Consider the following 21,157-nt stretch of genomic DNA (forward strand, 5'->3'; position numbering starts at 1 on the left):
CCTCATAGCTAGGCCCAGGAAGGTGACCCAGCCTCATCAGAGCAGCTTTGATGACATTTTAGTGATGTGGAGGCACACTGAAGCTGCCAAAGAACCCGTGGAACCATGCACCTGCCCAACCTTCTGTGTGCTTCCCATGCTTTTGAGATGTGGCCAAGGTCATGGGAACACACCTTGGCAGCTGCTATGCTGTTCACTCATCAGTGTCAATGTTGTGCTTTCAGAAGAATACCAAGCAAAAGCATATCTATCACACAGCCCCAGGCAAGCTTTCAAACCAGGTATGGTACTAGGGCATCTCTAACCAAATAAATAGTATGTTTTTCCCATAAACTGGTAACATTAGGACACTGACAAGTAAAAATATGGTGATATTAACTTCTAGCAATGCACATATCACTGTTATTCAAAGCACTGTATACCACTGATTTACACTACTCCAACAGGTCAGCTTTGCATGCGCACACATGCACATACAGAATTCTCTCTACAAAAAACTGGCAGACCCAGCCCTGGAAACATTCAAGGTCAGGTAGGATAGGGCTCTTGGCAACCTGATCCAGATGAAGATGTCCATGCTCATTGCAGAGAGGCTGGACGAGATGACCTGGAAATGTCCCTTCCAAATCAAACTATTCTATGATTCTATGAAAAAACCTGCCAGCTGGGACACCACAAGACTTCTTTCAGCAACTGGAACATACCTCATCCCTTGGCTATTCTCTAGCCACCTTCCATTCTCTTCCTGTTATGTCCAACCCAAAACAAGCACTAGCCAAGTCTTAAATGGTATGTTGAGGCTAATGAATGCAATTATCAAGGCAGAGTAGCATTTATCTCCTGTAACTTTGCAGTTGTTTATGTAGTTTGGAAATCTATTTTAAAAAGTCAACCCTTTACTGCTGCTGACACCTATCCAAGCTGAATGCTATGAAGAGGTATGACCTACTCACTTCTTTAATAATGTTTAATCTTGCAAAAGAAGTTTTGCTGTTTCCACGGGAGTACATGCCTAGCAATCATTATTCCAAAAACATATCTTGCTGGTATAATTCTTTTTACTTCACAGAAGTTTAAAAATACAAGCAAAGGTCATATGCTAATTTGACATTTCAAAATCATACTCAAACCTGAAGATTCATAAAAGTAAGTTTGATTATGACACTTGATGTACTCTACATATAGAAAAAGCTTAAAATGACTTCTTTTTGTAATATAACTGAGTTTTTTTGCAATATGACATAATTTGAAAAGGCGCTAAGTAGTAGAGAACACCTAGCCAAAGAAACTTTTATCATTGTCCTGCTAAAATAACAATAGATGTACCAAATAACATACTTTGTGAAAATTCTTGAGTAATCACAGTTGTCACTTCTTCAAGTTGCCACAAGAAGAATTTATAGCTGAAAAAATCCTTCTATTTTGTTCATGTTGTAAGTAAAATACACACTCCATCTATTTTTTTCTTTGAATGTGTGATACCAGAATACAAAAAAAGAAAATCCCTTTTAAAATAGGGGAAACAACCTTATAATTTCTTAGGAACACTGAAGATGTGCATAATAGCTAGGCCGATACTTATCAAATATCCATTTGGCATCTCATTACTATCCTGACTTCCTCCATCCTTATCTTCTCCATTTTTCTTTCATTTCTTACCAACTCTGTAAACTCTTCAGAGCAAGTTTTCTTTTTAATACAAGGCTTGACACAACAGAGGGCATTTTTCCACTACAAAAGTAATATAGAGCAATTGACATATATAAAAGGAAACTGGATCTTAAATTGCCCTGTTATATTAGCTGGTTTCACTCATCACTGATTTTTCAGAATGCTGCAGATTGTGCCTCAGAAGAAACTTTTGACAGACATTGAACAATCTGATGGCTGGTTAGGAACAGCTGGGGTCTTGGACAGCTGGAAAAGAGGCTATTTAAATTATGAATTAAGCATAGCAGGTGAATAATTATGTTTAAAAGATGACCCTATCAACTGAAACTATCAACTGCTAATACCACCATGAGATTTTCAAGCTAGCAACAGGTTTTCTCCACCTCAGAAAACACAATGGTTTCAAGTTGGCTGCAGATGTGCACCACTTCTATCATATTCACAAGGTTTTCTTCATGGCCAGAGCAGTGGAAAAACAGCAAACAGATGTCCAAGGCACAATTTGGTAACTATTTATGACAGGATCAGGTATGGCATAAGTTCCAATCTTCAACTTTTGACTTACCCTGAGAAGCTTAGCGTCTGCCTGCACAAGTCCTCTACATACAAGCCATACTTAGGAGGCTGGATTCCCAGGTGCTGGAAGTAGCTGCTTAGCCGCTTCAGTTGAGTGGTGAACACAGTGATGTTAGGTTAACAGCTGGACTTGATCTTAGAGGTCTTTTCCAACCTTAATGATTCTAGGTCTAGAAAGCTACTATTTGCAAAGGGTCTCCACAGAAAAGACAAATTAATAAGGTCATCAATTCTTAAACAGCCTAAAGAAGGTCATTCCCTTAGAAGGGTTCTACTGCTTAGCTCAAAGGAGAAAGGTGGTTTCCTGGTCTCTAGGATTGTTCATCTTTCTTTTAGTTGTAATTACACAGATAATCTGGAGTTGTCCATAGCAGCGGATGTGGAAGAGACAATATTGTAATTTCTTGTGCTGCTTTGTAGAGTACAAAGGGAAAACAAGATAGGGGCAGCAGCTATGATTTATTCTCCACCTGAGTCTCATACATCATTTAGTACTAGATGAGAGCATCTTTGGAGGGCAGGGGAATTCTGACTGGGAATGCAGAAGCCCCAGGTAGGGAATGTCTTATAAAACTAAAAGCAAATAAAGAACCTTCTATCCCTTGTAGCTGTAGGCAAGATTGCTTCGGTACTGACAGTTTAAAATGCAGACTAAATACAATCATGCAGCAAGAAATGTTTTCCTGGGTAACTACTTTCACTGTTACATTATTTGCTTGAGTATATGTTTAACTGTTGGGGGAGGGAGAAAAAAGCATTTTCCTTGTTTTATTAACTCCACTGCTCCAATAGGCAAAACATGAAATTGAACAGTAATACAGAAACTGGGTCTGAAAATAAGACACAAGTTTTTATGATCATTTTTATTACAAAATTATCAAAAAATCATCTGCTAACATTTACAGCTTAATTTTAAAAAATCTTCTCAGCTCACCAGGCTACCAAAATGGAAATGACTGTAAAGAAGTTATGCAATGTATTTTGTTCTCCATTATAAACAGTCAGAACTCAGGAGTCTGCCATCAGGAAAATCAGTTCATCCAGCACCTCTGCCTCTGCTGCTGCAAGTAAGTAAGTGGCAGAGGCCTCATTACGTTTTCTTTGCATTTTTCAAAGTCAATCCAAGCACAGCAAAGGGTACACAAAGTGTACCATTCTTTAAAAAAAAAAATTTTCAAAAGGGATCATTTTTATCTTAGCTGAAAAATACAGCTCACTGGCATGACTTTATAATGTTCCAAGAACATAAGGAAAGAAAATTTTAAAAATACATATAATCTGTTAGAGTTAAGATGTTGAGACTGATCATTTACAATGTATTCAAAGAATTAACACCATATACACAAAGATAGAATTGCCAACTGTTTTAAAAGTATAATTTTACATAGAATGTGGTCAGTCAAGAATTCATGTGCCAATAAACATAAGCACTGCTCCTTTTATTTTCTCTGAGGTAGACAGACAGATACAAACATGTAGGAAGATACACTGCCTTCATAACTATTTTAATTCAAAATCCATTGTTTTGCAAAAAAAAAATCTTTAACAAAACATGCATAATTTCAGAACTGTTTACTTCCATTGACACTCTTTAAAAACAATACATTATAATTCTTTAAAAATAACACAAGAGCTACAATGTAGCAGTTGGGATGTGAGAATACTTTAAAATATCTTTCTTTTCTTGAGGTCTAAAAAAGAACAGGGATGAACTTACACTCTAACATGGCTGGCAGATGAAGAATTGTTTGCACCTGGTTGGTTAATATGATTATTCTTCAAAAACCACAAACCTATAGAACCACACAATGCTTATTCTCTAGGATCATGTTACACATTGACCAAGAAGAAAAATTGCAGAGTAACCAGCCCAGTTATGCCAACTTTTCACCAGTTCACTGGATGGTCAAGTATGATTTTGGGGTGGCTGACCACCAGGGACCACCAAAGAAACCCCTGGGACAGAAGAACACGTGTGCAAAGAGGAGGGCATATATATTAATGATTTGGGGAAATTATTATCATCTATATGTTTATTCAGAAAGGTCAATGAATATGTATGTAAAATACAGTATATAAACAGGAGCTTTCTCTGTAATCAGCATGCACGATATTTCAGAGGAGATACTCCCTCATGCATCCAGCCAAATAAAGAATGCCTGCTTCTTAATGCTTCACTGCTGTTAAGGAGTTTTAGATTTTGGTAACAACATCAGTATTTAAGTATGTTCACATCATCAAAATAAGGGACCACCTTGCAGAAAAGGAAGGCAGCATTGAACAGGTATCTTGTCATTTAAAGAATTTTAACTAAAATGCAATTGGTTTTATTCCTGTTACCTTTAGGTGCACCATCAGTAATGAAGTTAAGTTCAAGAGCACCCTGGGAAGGTGTGGAATTTCAGAAGATATAGATATCTAAGACCCAGCTCAGTTTTCATTCTGCAGAAGAGTGAAATAATCAATGTGCTGAAACTTCAAGACCTCATTTCCCCAGCTGGTCCAGCCAGGCTGTAGGTTGCGAGCAAACAACTCCAAGCATTCCACATCTGGCTTGATAAACTCTGCCAGAACTGCTGTGCAAGAGAAAAAAAAAAAAAAGAAGACAACAACAATGACAATGGTACAAATAAGAATAGTAAACAAGTAAAACCTCCCCTGTGATGCTAGCAGATGAAAAAATGAATGTTTCATTAAAAAAGGAAGAGAGAGCAAATTAATTTCAGAGGTTTCATCAAACAGCTGGACTATTTATAGTGAGAAAGTAATTTTAAATAAGTGCCCTTGAGATTCTGAACAATACTGTCAAGGCCTTCAATAGCCTTGATTTATTAGTTTTCATTTAGAGAAAGGGAAGGAGGATTTATTTCAGCCTCTACATAGATGAATTCTGAATTTTTTACTAATATCAACCAAACACCTCCTAAAGCCTCACTTAGCTCCAGTAACATGGGGGCAACACTTCTAAAAATAAATAAATAAACCCTTTTCTTAATTAAGACCACACTCTTTTCCTCTGTACCTTAAAGGGGTAATGACAACTGTTAAGAGATAAAATAACAAACACCAGTTAAATAAGCATAGCACTAAAACAGCTATAAAAGGCAGGAACTACTTTTTCCCTCAATATCAACTTGGCAGCTGAAGAGATATTTCTATAACTCTGTTACTATTATTCAGTAACATAAATCTCAATTTTCTTTTACAGTTAGGCATTTTTACTGCCTAAATCTAAATATAAAGATGCCTGTCATTAACATCAACTGTGTCACTGATCATGACTGGTATTCTTGGAGTGACAGAAAAAGATCTTGCATTTTGCTTGAAAAGTATTATTGCAAAGAGTTTATTGTTAAATGTGTTACTTGTCATACAGAGTCATTTAGTCTGTGGCTGGTTCAAGCAATTCCTTAACTAGGTTTCATGAAATAGCTGCAAAGTTATTGTGTACAAAAACATGCAGGAAAAAAGCAAAGTTTTAAGGAGCAACACACAGTTCCAACACAGAGAAGGTAGAAAGACTGAAAAACTTATCTCTACTAAAAGTTGCATGTTAAGTTTTTGGTTTTGTTGCTGAAGATAAAAGAAGAAAAATTATGGAAACATTCCCCTTTACAAAGGATATCTTGGTCATTTTTAGATCAGATCTGCCAGTGATTTCTCAATCTCTGACACTTAAAAACACAGCTCATAAATCTGACATTTTGCTGCTTCACTCAAGTCTCTTCAGATATGATCACTGCAGAAAGCAAAAACACATCCAGTCAGCATACACCAAAGTATGAGAGGAAATGCTTTTTCTTATTTTTTTGGAGCAATCCAAGTACTGACTTTTTGCATCAAGTTTGCCAGTCACAGACTCCCTGTGTAAGACTCCAGCTGATCAGGTCATGGCTTGCTCCCATTGCAGAAAGATGAGCATCCACTTTACTTTCTAGTGTTAGCCAGCCCCAAATGCATTTCCTACCTACCTGATCACCTTTCCCAAAGCTCCAATATACTAAAAACTTTTCTGTAAATATTTTGTGATGGGTGTTTCCAGGCTTTATTGTATTTTGGCACGTCATAAAAATCTGTTCTTCTTCTTCCAATCTTTAACAAATGTTACATGAATGTCTCAGATGGGTTATCATCAAGGCAGCTTTTAATCTAAAAAATACTGCTACCAGAAGGAATCTTATTCCAAAAGCCTGATTCTTTTAGAGGCAAGATAAAATGTTTAAGCAAACCCAGCATTTGCAGAGAAGAGTCTGGGAAGTTTAGAGGAAAATGTACATTCTGACAGAAAACTCACACACTGTTTGGTGCCATGGGAGTTCATCTAATTAGACACCACTTATGAGTAGCTGCTTAATACCATTTTGCAAACCCATCACAATAAAAAAAGTGGTAAAATTTATTGTTCTTTTTCCAGCTCCATTAAGATAAGGATTTCTTGTGCATAATTTGCTGCCGATTTGATCAGAGGGCTGAAGCACCCCTCTTAGGAGGACAAGCTGAGGGTTGGGTTGTTCATCTTGGAGAAGAGAAGGCTCCAGGGAGACCTTATTGTAGCCTTTCAGTGCTTAAATGGGGTCTATAAGAAAGAAGGGAACAAACTTATTTTAGCAGGGCCTGCAGCTATAGGACAAGGGATAAAGGTTTTAAACTAAAATAGGATCAATTCAGACTAGATATAAGGAAACAATTGTTTACAATGAGGGTGCTGAACACTGAACACATTGCCCAGACAGGTGGTAGACCTTAAAATGCATAGGTTAAAAACATCATCATAGCACTAGGTTCAGTAATCCAAAGCAGTTTTAACAGGCACCAAAAACTTTCATGCGTAAAAGAACAGATTTGAAGAGCACACTTCAGTGATTCAACCAACCTCAAAGACTGGTTCACTAGAAAGCAAAAAAAGGGGCAGCCAAGAAACAGATCAATTCAGCAGAACCAGGAAACGTGCCAGTCTTTCTATCAATTTGGTTATAGAATTTAAAAAGGAAGTCCCAGGAATCTCCCCCTCTCCTTCTGCCAGAGGGACCATCTTTTTAAACCTAGAGGGCTTTTTTTTAAAAAAAGAGACATATTAGATATAATTCAAGATCACATTATATATGTGATTCTTCATTGCTAGGTTGTAGGCATTTACATAATCACATCAGGCAGTAACTTGCACTGCAACAAAAATTACCATATCAAGAGAACTGAATTTTTGGCTTAAAATCTCATTACATTGGTTTCCTGAAAATAGGAAAAATCAGTGTTCAAGTTACAAATTATGGGTTCTTTGTTAGACTCTTACATCCCCAGTAGGCTATCTTAACACACATGGATCTGATTTGCAGGCCTCAAGCAAACCCTTGTGGTTTTTTTCTCTGAAAACAGCTTAGAGGAGTTACATCAGTAGAAAAATAAAATACTGAGTTTTTCTACCACAGGAATAGATTGCAAAACAAAACCCAGCACACAATTACTTCTATCCACTGACAGATACCACAGAGAGGAAACAGGTTAAATAGATGATAAACAGCCTGTTCTTTATCACTTGCAGGTGTCACAAACACTATGATAGCAACTCAGGTACTTATATTTGAGCACCTAATGCTCCAGGACACATGAAGCCAGCACAAAGCCAGCTGGCAGACGTAACACTTCCAGAAAACCCATTTCATTCCGAAGCACGATCCAGTGGTCAAGCAGGAGACTTGCCATACTTGTGTACTCTTAATCCCAAACATGTACTGAAGATGCATGCTCCTAAAAATGTTTAAATGAGCATAAAAAATAATTATCTTTGAAACAAGCAACAGTTTCTCCTTATCTTTTGAACTTCCACTGCCTAAAAAGCAGGTTCTGCATTGACAAATTGGATACTTAAAGTGAAAATGACTGTCTGCTTTTTCACTGCCTGATCGGTGAGCCATGCAAAGCACAAAGCACACAGTTACTTCAGTTTAAAATAACCCTTCAAAAGAGTTTGCAATGTCGAGGTCCTTGTTGCCCAATTTGTCTAAACCCTGAAAAGAGTAGGACCAGAAAACGACCTGCAATCCAGCTCAAAGATGGCTTTACAGCACTGCATCTTTCCCGAGCTTGAAGTTCAACCTAGATGCTGATGTACCTATCAATTAGTCTTACAGTAAGGGCTCACAAGGCACATAAGGAAACAAAAGGCATTTCCTTTTTTAGTTCCAAGAAAACCTTTCATAACATGGCCTAAACAAGTCATCATTGCTACAGGAGGAGGGAGTTCCCATGACTTCTCATTGCAGTGTTCTGCTGGAGATATGCAAATTGGTTAGAACATAGCCAAGAATTAATTCCAGTGCTTTTAGGCAAACTCCTACACAACAGTATTATTTTCTAACAATAAATGCATATACTTAAAAACTGGAAGAGCAATGGCTATAACAAGAACAATCTATAATACAGGAAAAGGAGAAAAAGTGATGTGAAGTTTTGTAGAACTTCAAACATCTCCGTAACAGAACATCTTTTGTGTTCCCTAAGACCAACATTGAATTGAATTATGAAGAAAACCTGCTGTTTGTTTGAATCAAAACCTGGAGTAATAAAATTTGATTTTAACACATTTGCATAAAGCAGCTTAAGTACATTTACAATGACATATTAGAGCTCTAAGCACCGAACACAGCACATGCATCACCAAAAACCCCTACAGTTGCAATTTCATGGTTAAATGCACCGTAGGAACAAAAACATCTCTTTTTGATGGCTTACTTTAATTTACATCTTTCTCTTCCCCCAGAGACATAAACTGTTATAATCGGTCATTAAGCGGCTACAGATGTACCAACATACAACCTTTATTGTTATAATAAGAAACAAAGTGCCAGACAGCATCAGTAAATATTAATATTTTTGGCTTTGTTACTACTTAAACAAAGCATAAAGAATGTGTGTGACTCATCAATTGTCCTTCTCCCCCCCTTGCCAAATCTCTGCTTCTGTTCAAATTTCTTCTGAACCCCTCCAGGATGTAACTCAGCTGCTCTCTACTGGCTGCTTGAGATTATTGCCTGGTCGTGAAAGCAACACCTTGTACAGCACAGAAGTCAAAGCATCAGCAATCAGCTTTTACCTTGTGGTCTACCTTTTCATTACATAACCATATTCTGCCCAGATCTGCCAAAAAACTGTAGGGTAGACATGGATTTCCACAGAAACCTTTTAAATCATTGATGTTGCTCCACAGCAAGTTCATTTTTTCAAAGACAAACATAAATGCTGCACAATGGTATCAAATCCCATCACACAAGTGAAGACTCAAGAAATACACACAAGAAATTAGCAAGGACAATTTCTTTCCAAGTCCACTTGGGGTTATAATTTATAAAGCATTCTCCAATATGGTTTCTAGATTCTGCCCTACAAAAGAATTGCTCCCAGGACCATTGTTGCACTAGAATTTTCTATAATAAGGGTGCTGTGTTGCACCCTTGGCTACCTCAAAGTTTCCTGTTTGTGTCCAAGTTTGCTGCTAAGTATCAGCTTGCTAAAGAGGCCCTAGGTGACTGCCTCATAAATTACCACCCCACTGTTCATTAGCTTAAATCAACCCATATACCTTGTGCTGCAGCCCTAATTCATAAAGATGTGGCTTCAGGATGGCAAGAAAATTCTCGTAGAATTGCCTTTCTTTTTCTTCTATTTTTAGGTAACCAAAGTATGTCCCTTCCAGTAGTTTTTTAACAGGAGGGTGCGTGTGTATATATATATATACATATATGTAAATTTAATAAATACAAGCTCCCGAACACAAATTTTAGAGCGTCCCTGAATGCACAATAATTGTTCAGATAGAAGTTGTTCTACCCCTTGGGAAGAGAAAACGAAAAGCATACCAATGAAGCAAAGTGTGACATCTCTCCTCTCCAAAAGCATTAAATATTTCTTCTACCTGCTTTTCCGGATGTGATTACAAAACACCTGCAATATTTGCAGGCCCATCGTGAGCTTCCCCCCATGAGGAGGATGAAATCGTTTTTGTGAGAGGTATTAAATATATTTCTTACCATGGCTTTGTAATGTTCTACGGTGCTATAATGATGAAAGAAGTATCACTTCCTATTGAGGAAAATTAGTCAAAGTGCTCCAGAACAATTCTTTGGATTAACTCTAAAAAGCTGAATTTATATCCACACTAGCTGGCTGGCTGGAATTAATGCATCAATTTCAGTGAGTGGAATACAACTCCACAGAAACAAGCAGGGCATGCCTTATTTTTTGCCTCTTATTAGCAGTCTTAAAATAATTAAGTTTTTGGATTTAAAGGTATAATTGTACTGCAGGCATATAATCAATTCATGGACATATGTAAACATTTATTTCAGGATGACATAATAAAGAAAGAGATTTTTGCTTTCCTCTTTTATGTATTCCCAAAGTTCTCTCCATCACAAGGTACTTTACGTCATTTGTTATCACTTCATATGTGAAGTATCTGTAAAACTGTTTGTGCAGTATTTAAAAGATAAATTTTGAAAAAGGCGAGATTTTTTCTACATATCTACTCAAAATTTACACACAGTAATACTTGAAGTTCTAGTTTTCATGTTCATTCGTAGAGGCCAAGACTGTGTGCTTCAGAAAGCTTTTAGAAATGCTGAGGAACCCTAAGTTCTGTTGAGTAAAATTGCTTGGCAAATGGGAAATGAAGGCATTTCTAGGTATGTCCCAGAATGAGATGTTCAAGTCCACTGCGCTACAGAAACATTAGGCAAAAAAACCAAAACGTACCAGCAAGAGGAGGTTTATGTGAATGCAGACTGCAGGGTATGCTGACAATTAACTGATGCTCTGGAATTGGAAGAATGCCTTCTGATTTCCTGTCATACAAATCAGAAAATAAACATGAGAATGAATGCTACCCAATGTGATGGTGCAGCTCTTGCAGAGCTACTTCAGATGGGAGATAACACAGAATATTCATTCACAAACTTCAGGGAAGTCCAAGGGATGTTAAATGTTGCTCAGACGTTATATATAAAATGAGAGTTTATGAAATCATTGAGGCTTTAGGCAAAACATGGTGAACAATAGCCATACAAAGCCACTAAGAACAAACAATGCAGTTCTGTATATTTTCATGTGTGGAACAACAGCAGCATCCCAAAAATGGCATCAGCCTGCGCCAAGGACTCATGGTCCAAGAGTACCTGTCAGCAAAGGAAGCCCTGTCCACGAGGCTTTTGTCCAAGCCAGTTCCTCAACATAGCAGATGTAAGGAACAGACAGGGGGTTCCACTCTTAAATCTCACTAAGGCACTCTCTTATTCCAAAGCTAGTAAGACTATATTTTGTGGATACAGAAATGCTGCTAGCAAGGATGTTCTTGCTATTTTCTGGGCCCGTGGGAGACTTTTCTCTCTCACAGAAGAGGTAGTGGAGTTATGTAAACAATGAAACACCTGCAGCCTTGAAAAGTCTTGTTTATGGTATAGTAGAAAAATATTTTGACAATGGATGTTTTAGGATTTTAGCCAATCACCCCAAGGGGTGGCTGATCCTCGTCCAATTAGACTATGAAGAAAAAAGTCTATAAAAGAGTTCGTAAAATAATTAAATAAATCAATCTTGCTGCACAATTCCTGCCTGCTGAATCTTCTCTCCTCTCCTCCTTACAGCTGCGGGACACAGTAATATACCCTAGGGCATTTTTTAATAATCTTTAGGTCCGCAATCAGCCAAGAGATTTTGGGACATTATATTGCATTATGAGTAAGTGATACATACAAAGGGAATCTTAGCAGTGGCAAGAAAGACATTTATCATAAATATTCTGACATACCTTAAGGCTTCCTTTACATCTCCTTGAACTCTCCCCAGTACAAGAACTTCATATGGTTTTTTGTGCAAAGAATCCAAAGGCAACACAAATTCTCCAGCTCTAGTAATCTGACACAAAAGAGTTAAAAATACACAGGAGAAGATTTTAATATCCCATATTTTTCCCAGACCTTTTCTTTTATAAAATGGAGGAGACTGATGATATCATAGCTTTCAAAAACAGAAGCACATGGTAGTAAATAGACAAATTAGAAGAGTAGAAGGTGTCATAGTGCAAGTCTGCTCAGTCTCCAAGAAAACAACAAAACAAATTGAGAACTTACTTTTACCCAGTGCCACTCAGCAAGCGTTTTCACTGACCAATGAGGATAAAGTTCATCCTTAACAAAACGTAAGTGCTTCTGTCTATTAGTCACCCACGTGACTACAAGACAATTTGGAGCAGCTAGTGCTGGTACAGGAATCTGCTTGATTTGCCATGAAGACAAGTGGCTGTACCTATGCCAATATAGTGAGAAAGCAAATTAGCATATACCAACTATAAAAATTGCAAAGCAACACAAATGGATAAAGAAATTACACAGACCAGTCACTTCAAGAATTATCTCCTGACAACCTAAGTCATAAAAATAGTTCAAGACTGACACCCAGTGGACAAATCTGATGGATTTTATATAAAATCATTAGAGTATGTACTTAAGTTTTACTGAGCAGAACCTTTAACTATGTATTTCCACTATCCCTCGAAATAAAGCATTATGAGTTGTGACTCTGAAGAAGTTTAGAGGCTCATGTTTCATTTAAGAACTATCATATGTAATTCAATATTCTCATCTTTGTGCCAGAACAAAGCTATTTAGTGACCAGTAGCTTCTTAGGCAATGTAATACTATTCACTTCTCAAAATAAACTCTCTACAGAATGACAATGACAAGTGAGTCACTTGCAAGAGCAACACTACTTTGAATGACAAGTTAAGAGGTCATAAAAGATAATAATTCCTCCAATTATTTTCAGAAGTTGTTCATTTTTTTAAATTATCAGCCATGGTAGAATTTCTCTCGTTATTCAAGACCATTCTGCACTTTTCTGAGCTAACTGAATGCTACACCGGTGAACCCAGGATGCTTTCCAGATCCCATCCTGTTCTACAATTTTTTTTCATGATGCAATTCTATGCTATTAATAAACAGTAGCTCGTGAAACCTACACTTTGCAGCACCAAATATATTGGCACAGGGCCTAATGAAAATCCGCAGCCACCACGTGGGTACCCAGGATCCTACACAATACTACAGTGAGAAACAGTAAACAAGGATAAAATCCAAAATACCTCCTGGACTAGACTGTCCAGAGGAAAAAAGATTCACCCAGATGAGAAATGCTACACAACAATTAGCCGCCAACAAGATAATTAGGAGCAGTGATAGCTCCTCCACTTTTTCCCTTTATTTTATAAGGGAGAGAGGATCTTGGTGGCTAATTTATGCTTGTAACTACAATTCTTCTCTGAGTACCATATATACTCAAGAAACACATTTGAATGAATTCAACTCAAGAGTTTCTAGAGGTTTCTGGAGGGCTTTCAAAGGAAAGCCTACTAATCAGTCTTTGCATCTTCAAACTATGTCTTCAGAACAAGCTTCAAAAACTGCAGTGAACTTTATTTTCGAAAGTTGTAAAGCCATATTTCCTGTCTACCCTTCTTTCACATGGATACAATTCTGTGGTAATCAAGAGGACTCCACTGGCATAAACATGATGGTACTCAGCAGTGAAGGAAGCCCATAAAAATGTAAGTTAATGACTTCATAAACTACAGCACTCAAGAGTTCCTATTGCACTAGAATATTTTACTGTGGCATTATCACGTTCTTCTAAACATTAGACTGAAGCTTAAGCTACAGATCAAATTAAATAAAAACCCACTCAAAGTTCTGAGCAAGATTTCAGTCCTTACACATTTATCTATAAATACTTACACATTTATCTAGCTTTATGCCTACTGAAGTAACCCTATTAATTACAAACTAGTATCTGCATGATCTGGGCCCTACAAAACAGCTGAATCCATACTTTCTTTGTAAGTCTCAAGGACTAACATTCTCTCACCAGCTAGCTAATTTAAGATCTACTCTTGCAAATATTTTGTATGCCAAGTATTCAAGACATTTCAGTGAAATACCCAAGACATTCCATAGACTTGAAGGTAAGAATGTGTCAAAATACTTAAAAGTTTAACCTACAGTCTCACAGTTATATTGGTCTTGGATTGCATCAATATATTAAAATGTTAATTGCCCCTTGTAAGCTATAATGACAAAATTTGTTTGATTTTACTGTAAAACATACCTGTTACTCCTTTTAACAGACTTGTTCTCCCATGGTGGATCGATCACAATTACATCATATTTCTTCTTGTCTGGCAAGTGAAATTTAAAAAAAAAAAAAAGAAAAACCAGTAAATTAGCTTTAAAAATATCTATGAGATAAAACAGATACACAGCAAAACTGCAAATTTCTTCAGTTCTTTCCAATAAGAAGTTAAAAGACTGTTTGACATGTTTGTTTTAATTCAGATAATCATATCCAGAAAATTCAGATATTTTTAGGTCGATTACCTAAGGAAAGGACTTTTATGTGATCTGTGTCAGATCCCTCCAAGAAATTTTGACTATCTTTAGGACTTTCAGGAAAAAAAGGATAGCAGAGTGCGAGTTTTAAAAAATAAAAATTTCTCCAAGTTTCCCAACAGAAGCTACACAATGAGGTACCCAGCTGAGTGAAAAGCTGCAGCCCTGAATGCAAGATTCCTGTCCTCCTTGATTTTTCATCAGGTGAACAGGGACATGCAGAGCTTCAAGCCAGCCCTAGAAAAATGGTTTTGCACTACTGGAGGTAAAGAGAGACAGACAACTAGCAGCTGAAAAGTCAAGTCATGCTTGCTACTTGTGGCCTTGCTGAAGTGGTGCTCCCCTCCAGCTGGGTGCAACAGCCTCTCAAACTGGTACCTTTCCTGGCAGATACTGGGCTTTGTTCCACAACCAGTTTATTCCAATCTAAAAAGACCCTGAACAAGATGAGTCTGTAAGTGAACATTTGGTTTAGGGTGCATTATCTCATCCCTCTCCCATGGTCTAATCTAGATAAAAATCAAGACAGCAGGACCACCACTTCAGCAGCAACCTGTGCTAAAGCCTGCTCCTGTGGGATAGGGACCCAGCAGCACAGCTAGTCCCAGTTTAACGTGTTTATGTGACTTCTATGCTGACAGTGGCTCAGAACACGCCCACAAACTCTTGTACTTTGGCTGAGGTTTTTAAAGGAGCCTCCTGGAGACAAATAATCCCCTCATGACATGATCTCCTAACCATTCAAGATTCCTTTGAAAGTCCTTACCTATTTGCACGAAGTTAGAACTATCACTTTGAAAGCCTCCAGCAGCATTTGCTATCAGTGAAATGCTGTATGTTAAAACCTGTTCATTGAGGCATCTTGACATTAACTGCCCTTGTTGGGCAGGAGAAAAGGGGTAAATTCTAAAACCTAAGGATACTTACAGTTCAGCAGGGGCTGCAAACATGAAATATCGGATAAGAGGAAACTGCTTTTTGGTGGTACCAAGTATTTCTGCCCCATTAACACAATTATCTTTGCACAGTTTGAGCTGTTTTTCATAACACATGAGAGCAGGTCCTGCTCTGGATGGCAGGTTTCATCCTCTAGCACATGTACAGCTTGATGGTCACTTTCATTCACAGCTGGAAACTGTTTTGCCATTTCACATAATTCGGCCAACCCACAGACAATGTGTTGAGGAACATTATTCTTCCTGCAATTGAGTTTTGTGGTAGTGTGATGAAGAAAACCACTTTTGAGTCCTTCTTGGACTAAATGCAAAGTGCCTTCCCAAATGAGCTTCCTGACCTGTGTGGTCACAAAAAAACAAAGGAAAAAAGATCTTTCAAGTATCTACTTGACCAGGGAATGCAACTGAAATCAAAACATTTTCAATCTGCAGGCAGGGAAAAGGATCCTTGCCAGTTACTGAGATCATTGCCTCAAAGCTAAAAGGCATGATAAGAAGGTGTGTATCTTGGTCTAATGCCAGCTGGCAATCAAGTACCACACAGCCATTCTTTCACACCCCATGCCTCCCAGTCCCTGGTGGGGAGAAGAATCTAAGGAAAAAAGCAAACCTCATGGGCTGAGATAAGAACAGTTTAAAAATTGAAACAAAATGAATTATTACCATAATTTTTATTATTAGAATAGGAGAAGAGAGAGAAGTACCACCCAAGAGAAACAACTGACACACAATACGATCACTGATGTCCAGCCCATCCCTTAGTAGCAAATCCATGGCTCCTCACCACCTCCCGTCGTTTATATAGTGAGCATGGAATAGCCCTTTGGCCAGTTCGGGTCACCCATTCTGGCCATGTTCCCTCCCAGCTTCCTTTGTGCACCTGCTCACTGGCAGAGTGGCAAACTGAAAACTCCTTGACTTAGGGCAAGCACTACTTAACACACTGATGTTTCGGTTGTTGCTGTGAATGTTATCCTCATACTAAATCCAAAATGAGAATCTTTGATGTTTTCTGAGCTACCCTGACCAGACTGGGAGAGACAAACCAGCTGCAGCTGGGTGCAGACATTTGGGCAACGTGTCTACATTTAGCTTTTAATATGTTGACTCTGAGGCTTTTTTAAAAATTTGGGTTTATTTTTTATTTAAGCATTTCCACTCCATCATAGATTTCTACGTTAGCTGTCCAGCTCCCAAGCAGAAAACTAACTCTATCCAAGCCAAAACCAGGACACCCCGCTAACTTCTGTTGTTGGTTTTTGGCAAAGTTACAATAATTAGAAGGCCGGAGAAAGAAAGAGTAAGAAAGTACTCAATAAAACATTTCGGACAACAGAGGTGGAATTGTTTCAACCAAATACAAATTTCAAAGCAATTATCTGAAGTTTAAAATTCTAATCTAATTTCAAATTACTATGCCCATGAACATATTTTTATTTGAGATGTATACTGGGATCTAAAAATCAGTCATTTTCCACATTTCAATTCACTTCATAAAACAACAGTTTATGCATTTTACAGTAATACAGAAGTACAATCAATAAATTAAAGTATCAGAATTTTATTTTTCCAACTTTTCTAAGTGGCAAACCTCTCAAATAGCCTGTTAGTCCAGGATGACAAGATTCTTGGATCTATATACACTGTCATTCACTTCAGCACCTTCCCTTCACAAAATTTAGTGACCCATTTTATTTCCAAATCGTGAAGCCTTTAGAAGTTCTGATTGTCAGTGAGGTGGGTTTGTCCATTTAGAATAACAATATAGTCAGTTACAGTGGCTTTAATAAAGGTTTCAAATACATATTATGGTTTCAAAAGCTTCTGATTATGAAATCTTCAAGATTACAAGACGGTTTTTCAAAATACTCTTTATTACAATTGCCAGATTAGTGGCAGGGGAAGAAAAAAATTGTTTTAATAATTTAGTAGTGCCACCTCTAGATATCAGAGAGTACAGAGTCATACATTTTTAGTACCTAGGTTTGTGATAAGAGAAGTTCATACTGCTTCTAAAGATATGATTATTAATTCTGTAGAAATTATACCTTCTTACATGCATGTGTTAACTCATAGGTGGACAAAGTCTCTTGACTATCAAGCAATCGAAGCAGTAGTTTAACAAATGGCTGCTGAAGGAATTTAGCATATTTTGTATTGTTGCCTATGTTGACGCTGACAGAAATTCATAAATGGATTCACTTGCAGAAACAAAATTGGGGTTTTTTTGACAATGAGTCTACAGATAGGAGTAAGTGTCAAAATACTCTGGGTTGACTTGCAGAGCCATAACCTTTAGCAACACAAATACAGTAAAAACCCAATACTTTCTAATCTGTGAATGACATAACAGGCTAACTGGGGTCACAGATTTTTCCAAACTCTGTCTTTTCCACGTATTCACCAAAAATCATTTGAAGTTACACAAGCCTCTGAGACATCAAACTTCTCTTCAATTCTTTCCTTATTTCTACTGTTGAATGATTTTATTTTGGCTTAAACATTTTCACACTCATATTGATGCTGAGCTTCCAAAATTCTCTGCTTTAAGGTGATTCTGCATACATATAGCTTATTCACAAAAATAACACAGGACCTCTACAGTGTATCAGCAAACTGGACGTGTTTACTACAAGATTGTTGCCATGTAAAAGAAAAAAGTGTAGTCATCTAAATGTAGCTCAAGAGGAGCAGAATTAAGCAAAAGAGCCCAATATGACTTACACCTTTGTTGAAGGAAAGAAAGCAAGTGTAGATCCTAGTTCAGGTTCACATCACTATTTGGGAAAGCAGTAAGAATACATCAAACGTTACCTACAGTTTGTATTTCTGTGATTTACTAATATGCTTCAGTGTAATTCAATTGTATCTTCACCAGTACATCACTGACATAAGCATACAGACTTGAATTCCAAGTCATTCATAATGCTTTAGTATGGCAATATAAAGTGTTAGAGAAAGATTAAATTTTTTTCTCAGTTCCAGAATAAGATATTTTGAAGCACAGTTGGTCACAAAAGCTTTGAATAACTTCAGCACTTCAGTGTCCTGAAAAACTAAAGATGAGCTGATCTTCGGAACAGGTTACGTTGCCAATTTCAAATCAATCACTTCCTAATATTCAACTCATCACAATATAACATTCAGTTATCTGTAACAGTCAAAATGACTTCGTGAATGCAGCTTCCAGCTCTTTGTAATGTCTCAGATGCAATTTCACATGTAACTACACAGAAGATCTACTCTGTAAACACTTATTCACCTCAGGACTGGAGAGATTGATCTTCCCTTCCCTTTCCTTCTTTGCACCAGTGGAACAAGCTGCAAGAACAGAACTTGTTTGCAACCATGCCCTCCACTCTGCACATGCCCAAAGTCAGGTATCATGTACTTGCAAAATATACGTTTTTTCCAACTTACCTTTGAATGGTATTCCAAAGCATCCAGTTCACCTTGGTTAAACACACATTTCCTTTTACGTTTCTGCAGAATTACCAAACAAAAACAACAAAAAAATTCCATATCCTTCCATGACAAAATAAAAGGAAAATAACCCCAAACATACCTGAATTACAAATTAACCCTTTTAAAAGCAGAAGAAATTTTCCATCTCTTTTTCTATCACAAGTACAAGTCAAATAGCAAGCAAAAAGATCTGAAAATACCTAAGCTGCTGCAGGCATTCCAAAGGTTCATAGGCTTAAAGCTGTGTTAAGTTATTCATGGCCCTGGGATCTGAAGGTACCTAGTACATGTCATAGTTTGTACTCGTGACTCCTTTGGGCCCATACTAAAAGTTTCAGGTGCCAAGTGCAGTTTACCAATAAAAGAAAAAAATTAACTATGTCTTCATGATTACATTTATTGGTTTAGACCTGCGACTCTTACTTTCTTTTATCCACATGGAACAGTACTGAACAACACTGAAGGTAAATTCATACTGTCCTTCCCAACTCACTAATATGCACAGTCTCAACAGCTACCACAGTTTCAGGCTGTGTACCTGACCACAACCAGCGTCAGGACATTTTGGGAGCAATCCACTGCTTATGAGACACAGAAAGCACATTACTGACAAAAGGGACACAAGAAGATCCTCAGAAGTTCCTGCTTTTCTACACTACCTCAAAAGACTCAGGTATGCAAAACAATGTTAGCAGTATATTATTTATCACGGGATTACTGTAATTTACTGTGTTATAGAGAACATACCTTCCTAGCAGTGGCAACAGAATCTCCAGTGTCACTCTTTGCTCCTTCTTGGTATTCCTCTCTGTTGCTGTCAGCCTTTATTTCTGTCAGACTCACCTCAGGGCATCCCTGACACAGCTGCTCCTCAGGAGCTGCAGCTATATGGGGCTTAGAAATATCAAAGAATTCCTCCCGAAACACGTATCTCGTTTTTGCTGGTTTACCTTCTGTTTCTATGGCATCTCCAGGACCATAAGTAGGACTATCACTTGACGAGAGGGTGGGAGCAAAAGTAGAAGTACTGTGACAGTCTTCAGTAGATGTGACAGAAGTATTGCAAGTGACACCACCAGGGTGTGCAAAGGAGTCACAGATCTCATAGCCACACTGGTTGATGAAAGAGAGATGATCCACGAGCCATCCTGCTGTCAGACGATGTACCACGGACATCATAAGTCCCCTTTTCAAGAAGAAAAATCAACTCTCTGATACTGTAGCTTTCACCAACCATATGCACTTCCTGGAGCAACCTCCTCCTGTGGGAATTTTTGTAAGAATTCACTTTACAGAATTATCACTGTTTCATAAATTAGCACCCACCTTCTGACAGACATTTCCATGCACATGCAGGACACACTGTTGAAACTTCTGACTTCAGCTGGTTTCCCCATTCGGTTCATCCCTATAACATTTCTTTTTCTATAGTAAGCAAATTTTGTATAACTTTTTAATATACTTTTATACAGTACGGACTTGCTCAGGCTCTTTCTAACAAGTCAGAAAACAGCACTACGACACACCGATTATGTCTATGACTATACGACTAGTACATATGCATATATATATACACACTGTATATACACCACATATATATGTATATCTACTACGCGTATATTCTAGATATGTTGCACACATGCTATATTAACTCCATATACATACTGTACATGTGCACACACAATATATACGCACATATACATACTGCTTACACACGCATACACCGTATCTACACACACACACGTATATATACCATATATGCATATAGAGACATGGATGACGATGACGGCGCCCAGGAACAGTAACACAGGCACAGGGGCAGCCGCGGCGCCAGCGCTGCTGAGGCCAGGCGCCGACTCCCACCGCCGCGGGCACACAGTAACAGAGAGCTCGGGCTTTTCCCCAGAAAATCTCTCGGCGGCTGCAGAAAAAGCCCGGGGGTCGCCGTGGCACGGCAGCGCCTAGGACACACTCACCCAGAGCGCCGCCAAGCCCTCCCCCGAGCCCTTCCGGGGGTTGGGATCCGCCTCCCCTCGCCTCCCCTCACTTCCCCGCCCC

At 38.0% G+C, this 21,157-nt stretch overlaps 1 protein-coding gene across 9 annotated transcripts; it reads right to left on the reverse strand.

Annotated features, from left to right (window-relative positions):
* Window positions 1-3,084: 3,084 nt before the first annotated feature.
* METTL4 (methyltransferase 4, N6-adenosine) lies at window positions 3,085-21,142 on the reverse strand. 9 transcript variants are annotated; one of them, XM_042030369.1, is made up of 9 exons: window positions 21,076-21,142; window positions 19,847-20,361; window positions 19,055-19,117; window positions 15,606-15,972; window positions 14,398-14,467; window positions 12,369-12,543; window positions 12,047-12,153; window positions 10,996-11,084; window positions 3,085-4,823 (listed from the first exon to the last, which is right to left on the reverse strand). In XM_042030369.1, exons 2-9 carry the CDS (start codon window positions 20,276-20,278, stop codon window positions 4,678-4,680), a joined length of 1,449 nt encoding a protein of 482 aa, XP_041886303.1. In that variant the 5' UTR covers window positions 20,279-20,361; window positions 21,076-21,142; the 3' UTR covers window positions 3,085-4,677. The 9 variants fall into 9 exon arrangements, with proteins under 9 accessions (XP_041886303.1, XP_041886285.1, XP_041886294.1 ...); XM_042030351.1 differs by having other exon boundaries at window positions 20,853-21,127; XM_042030360.1 differs by having other exon boundaries at window positions 20,812-21,127.
* Between the last annotated feature and the right edge of the window lie 15 nt (window positions 21,143-21,157).

Source organism: Corvus kubaryi, unplaced genomic scaffold (assembly GCF_017639235.1).
Source record: "Corvus kubaryi isolate FWS band 111438036 unplaced genomic scaffold, C.kubaryi_AGA036_p1.0 132, whole genome shotgun sequence".
Classification (NCBI taxonomy): Eukaryota; Metazoa; Chordata; class Aves; order Passeriformes; family Corvidae; genus Corvus; species Corvus kubaryi.

Bases quoted from the DNA above. Each gene is read 5' to 3' on its own strand.
- METTL4 (XM_042030322.1), bottom strand. From the start codon at position 20,505: ATGAACCGAATGGGGAAACCAGCTGAAGTCAGAAGTTTCAACAGTGTG. The intron at 14,468-15,605 runs GTAAGTATCCTT...TTCACTTGCCAG, and splicing joins TTTGCAGCCCCTGCTGAACT to ACAAGAAGAAATATGATGTA. The intron at 12,544-14,397 runs GTATGTTTTACA...ATATTGGCATAG, and splicing joins TCTGTTAAAAGGAGTAACAG to GTACAGCCACTTGTCTTCAT.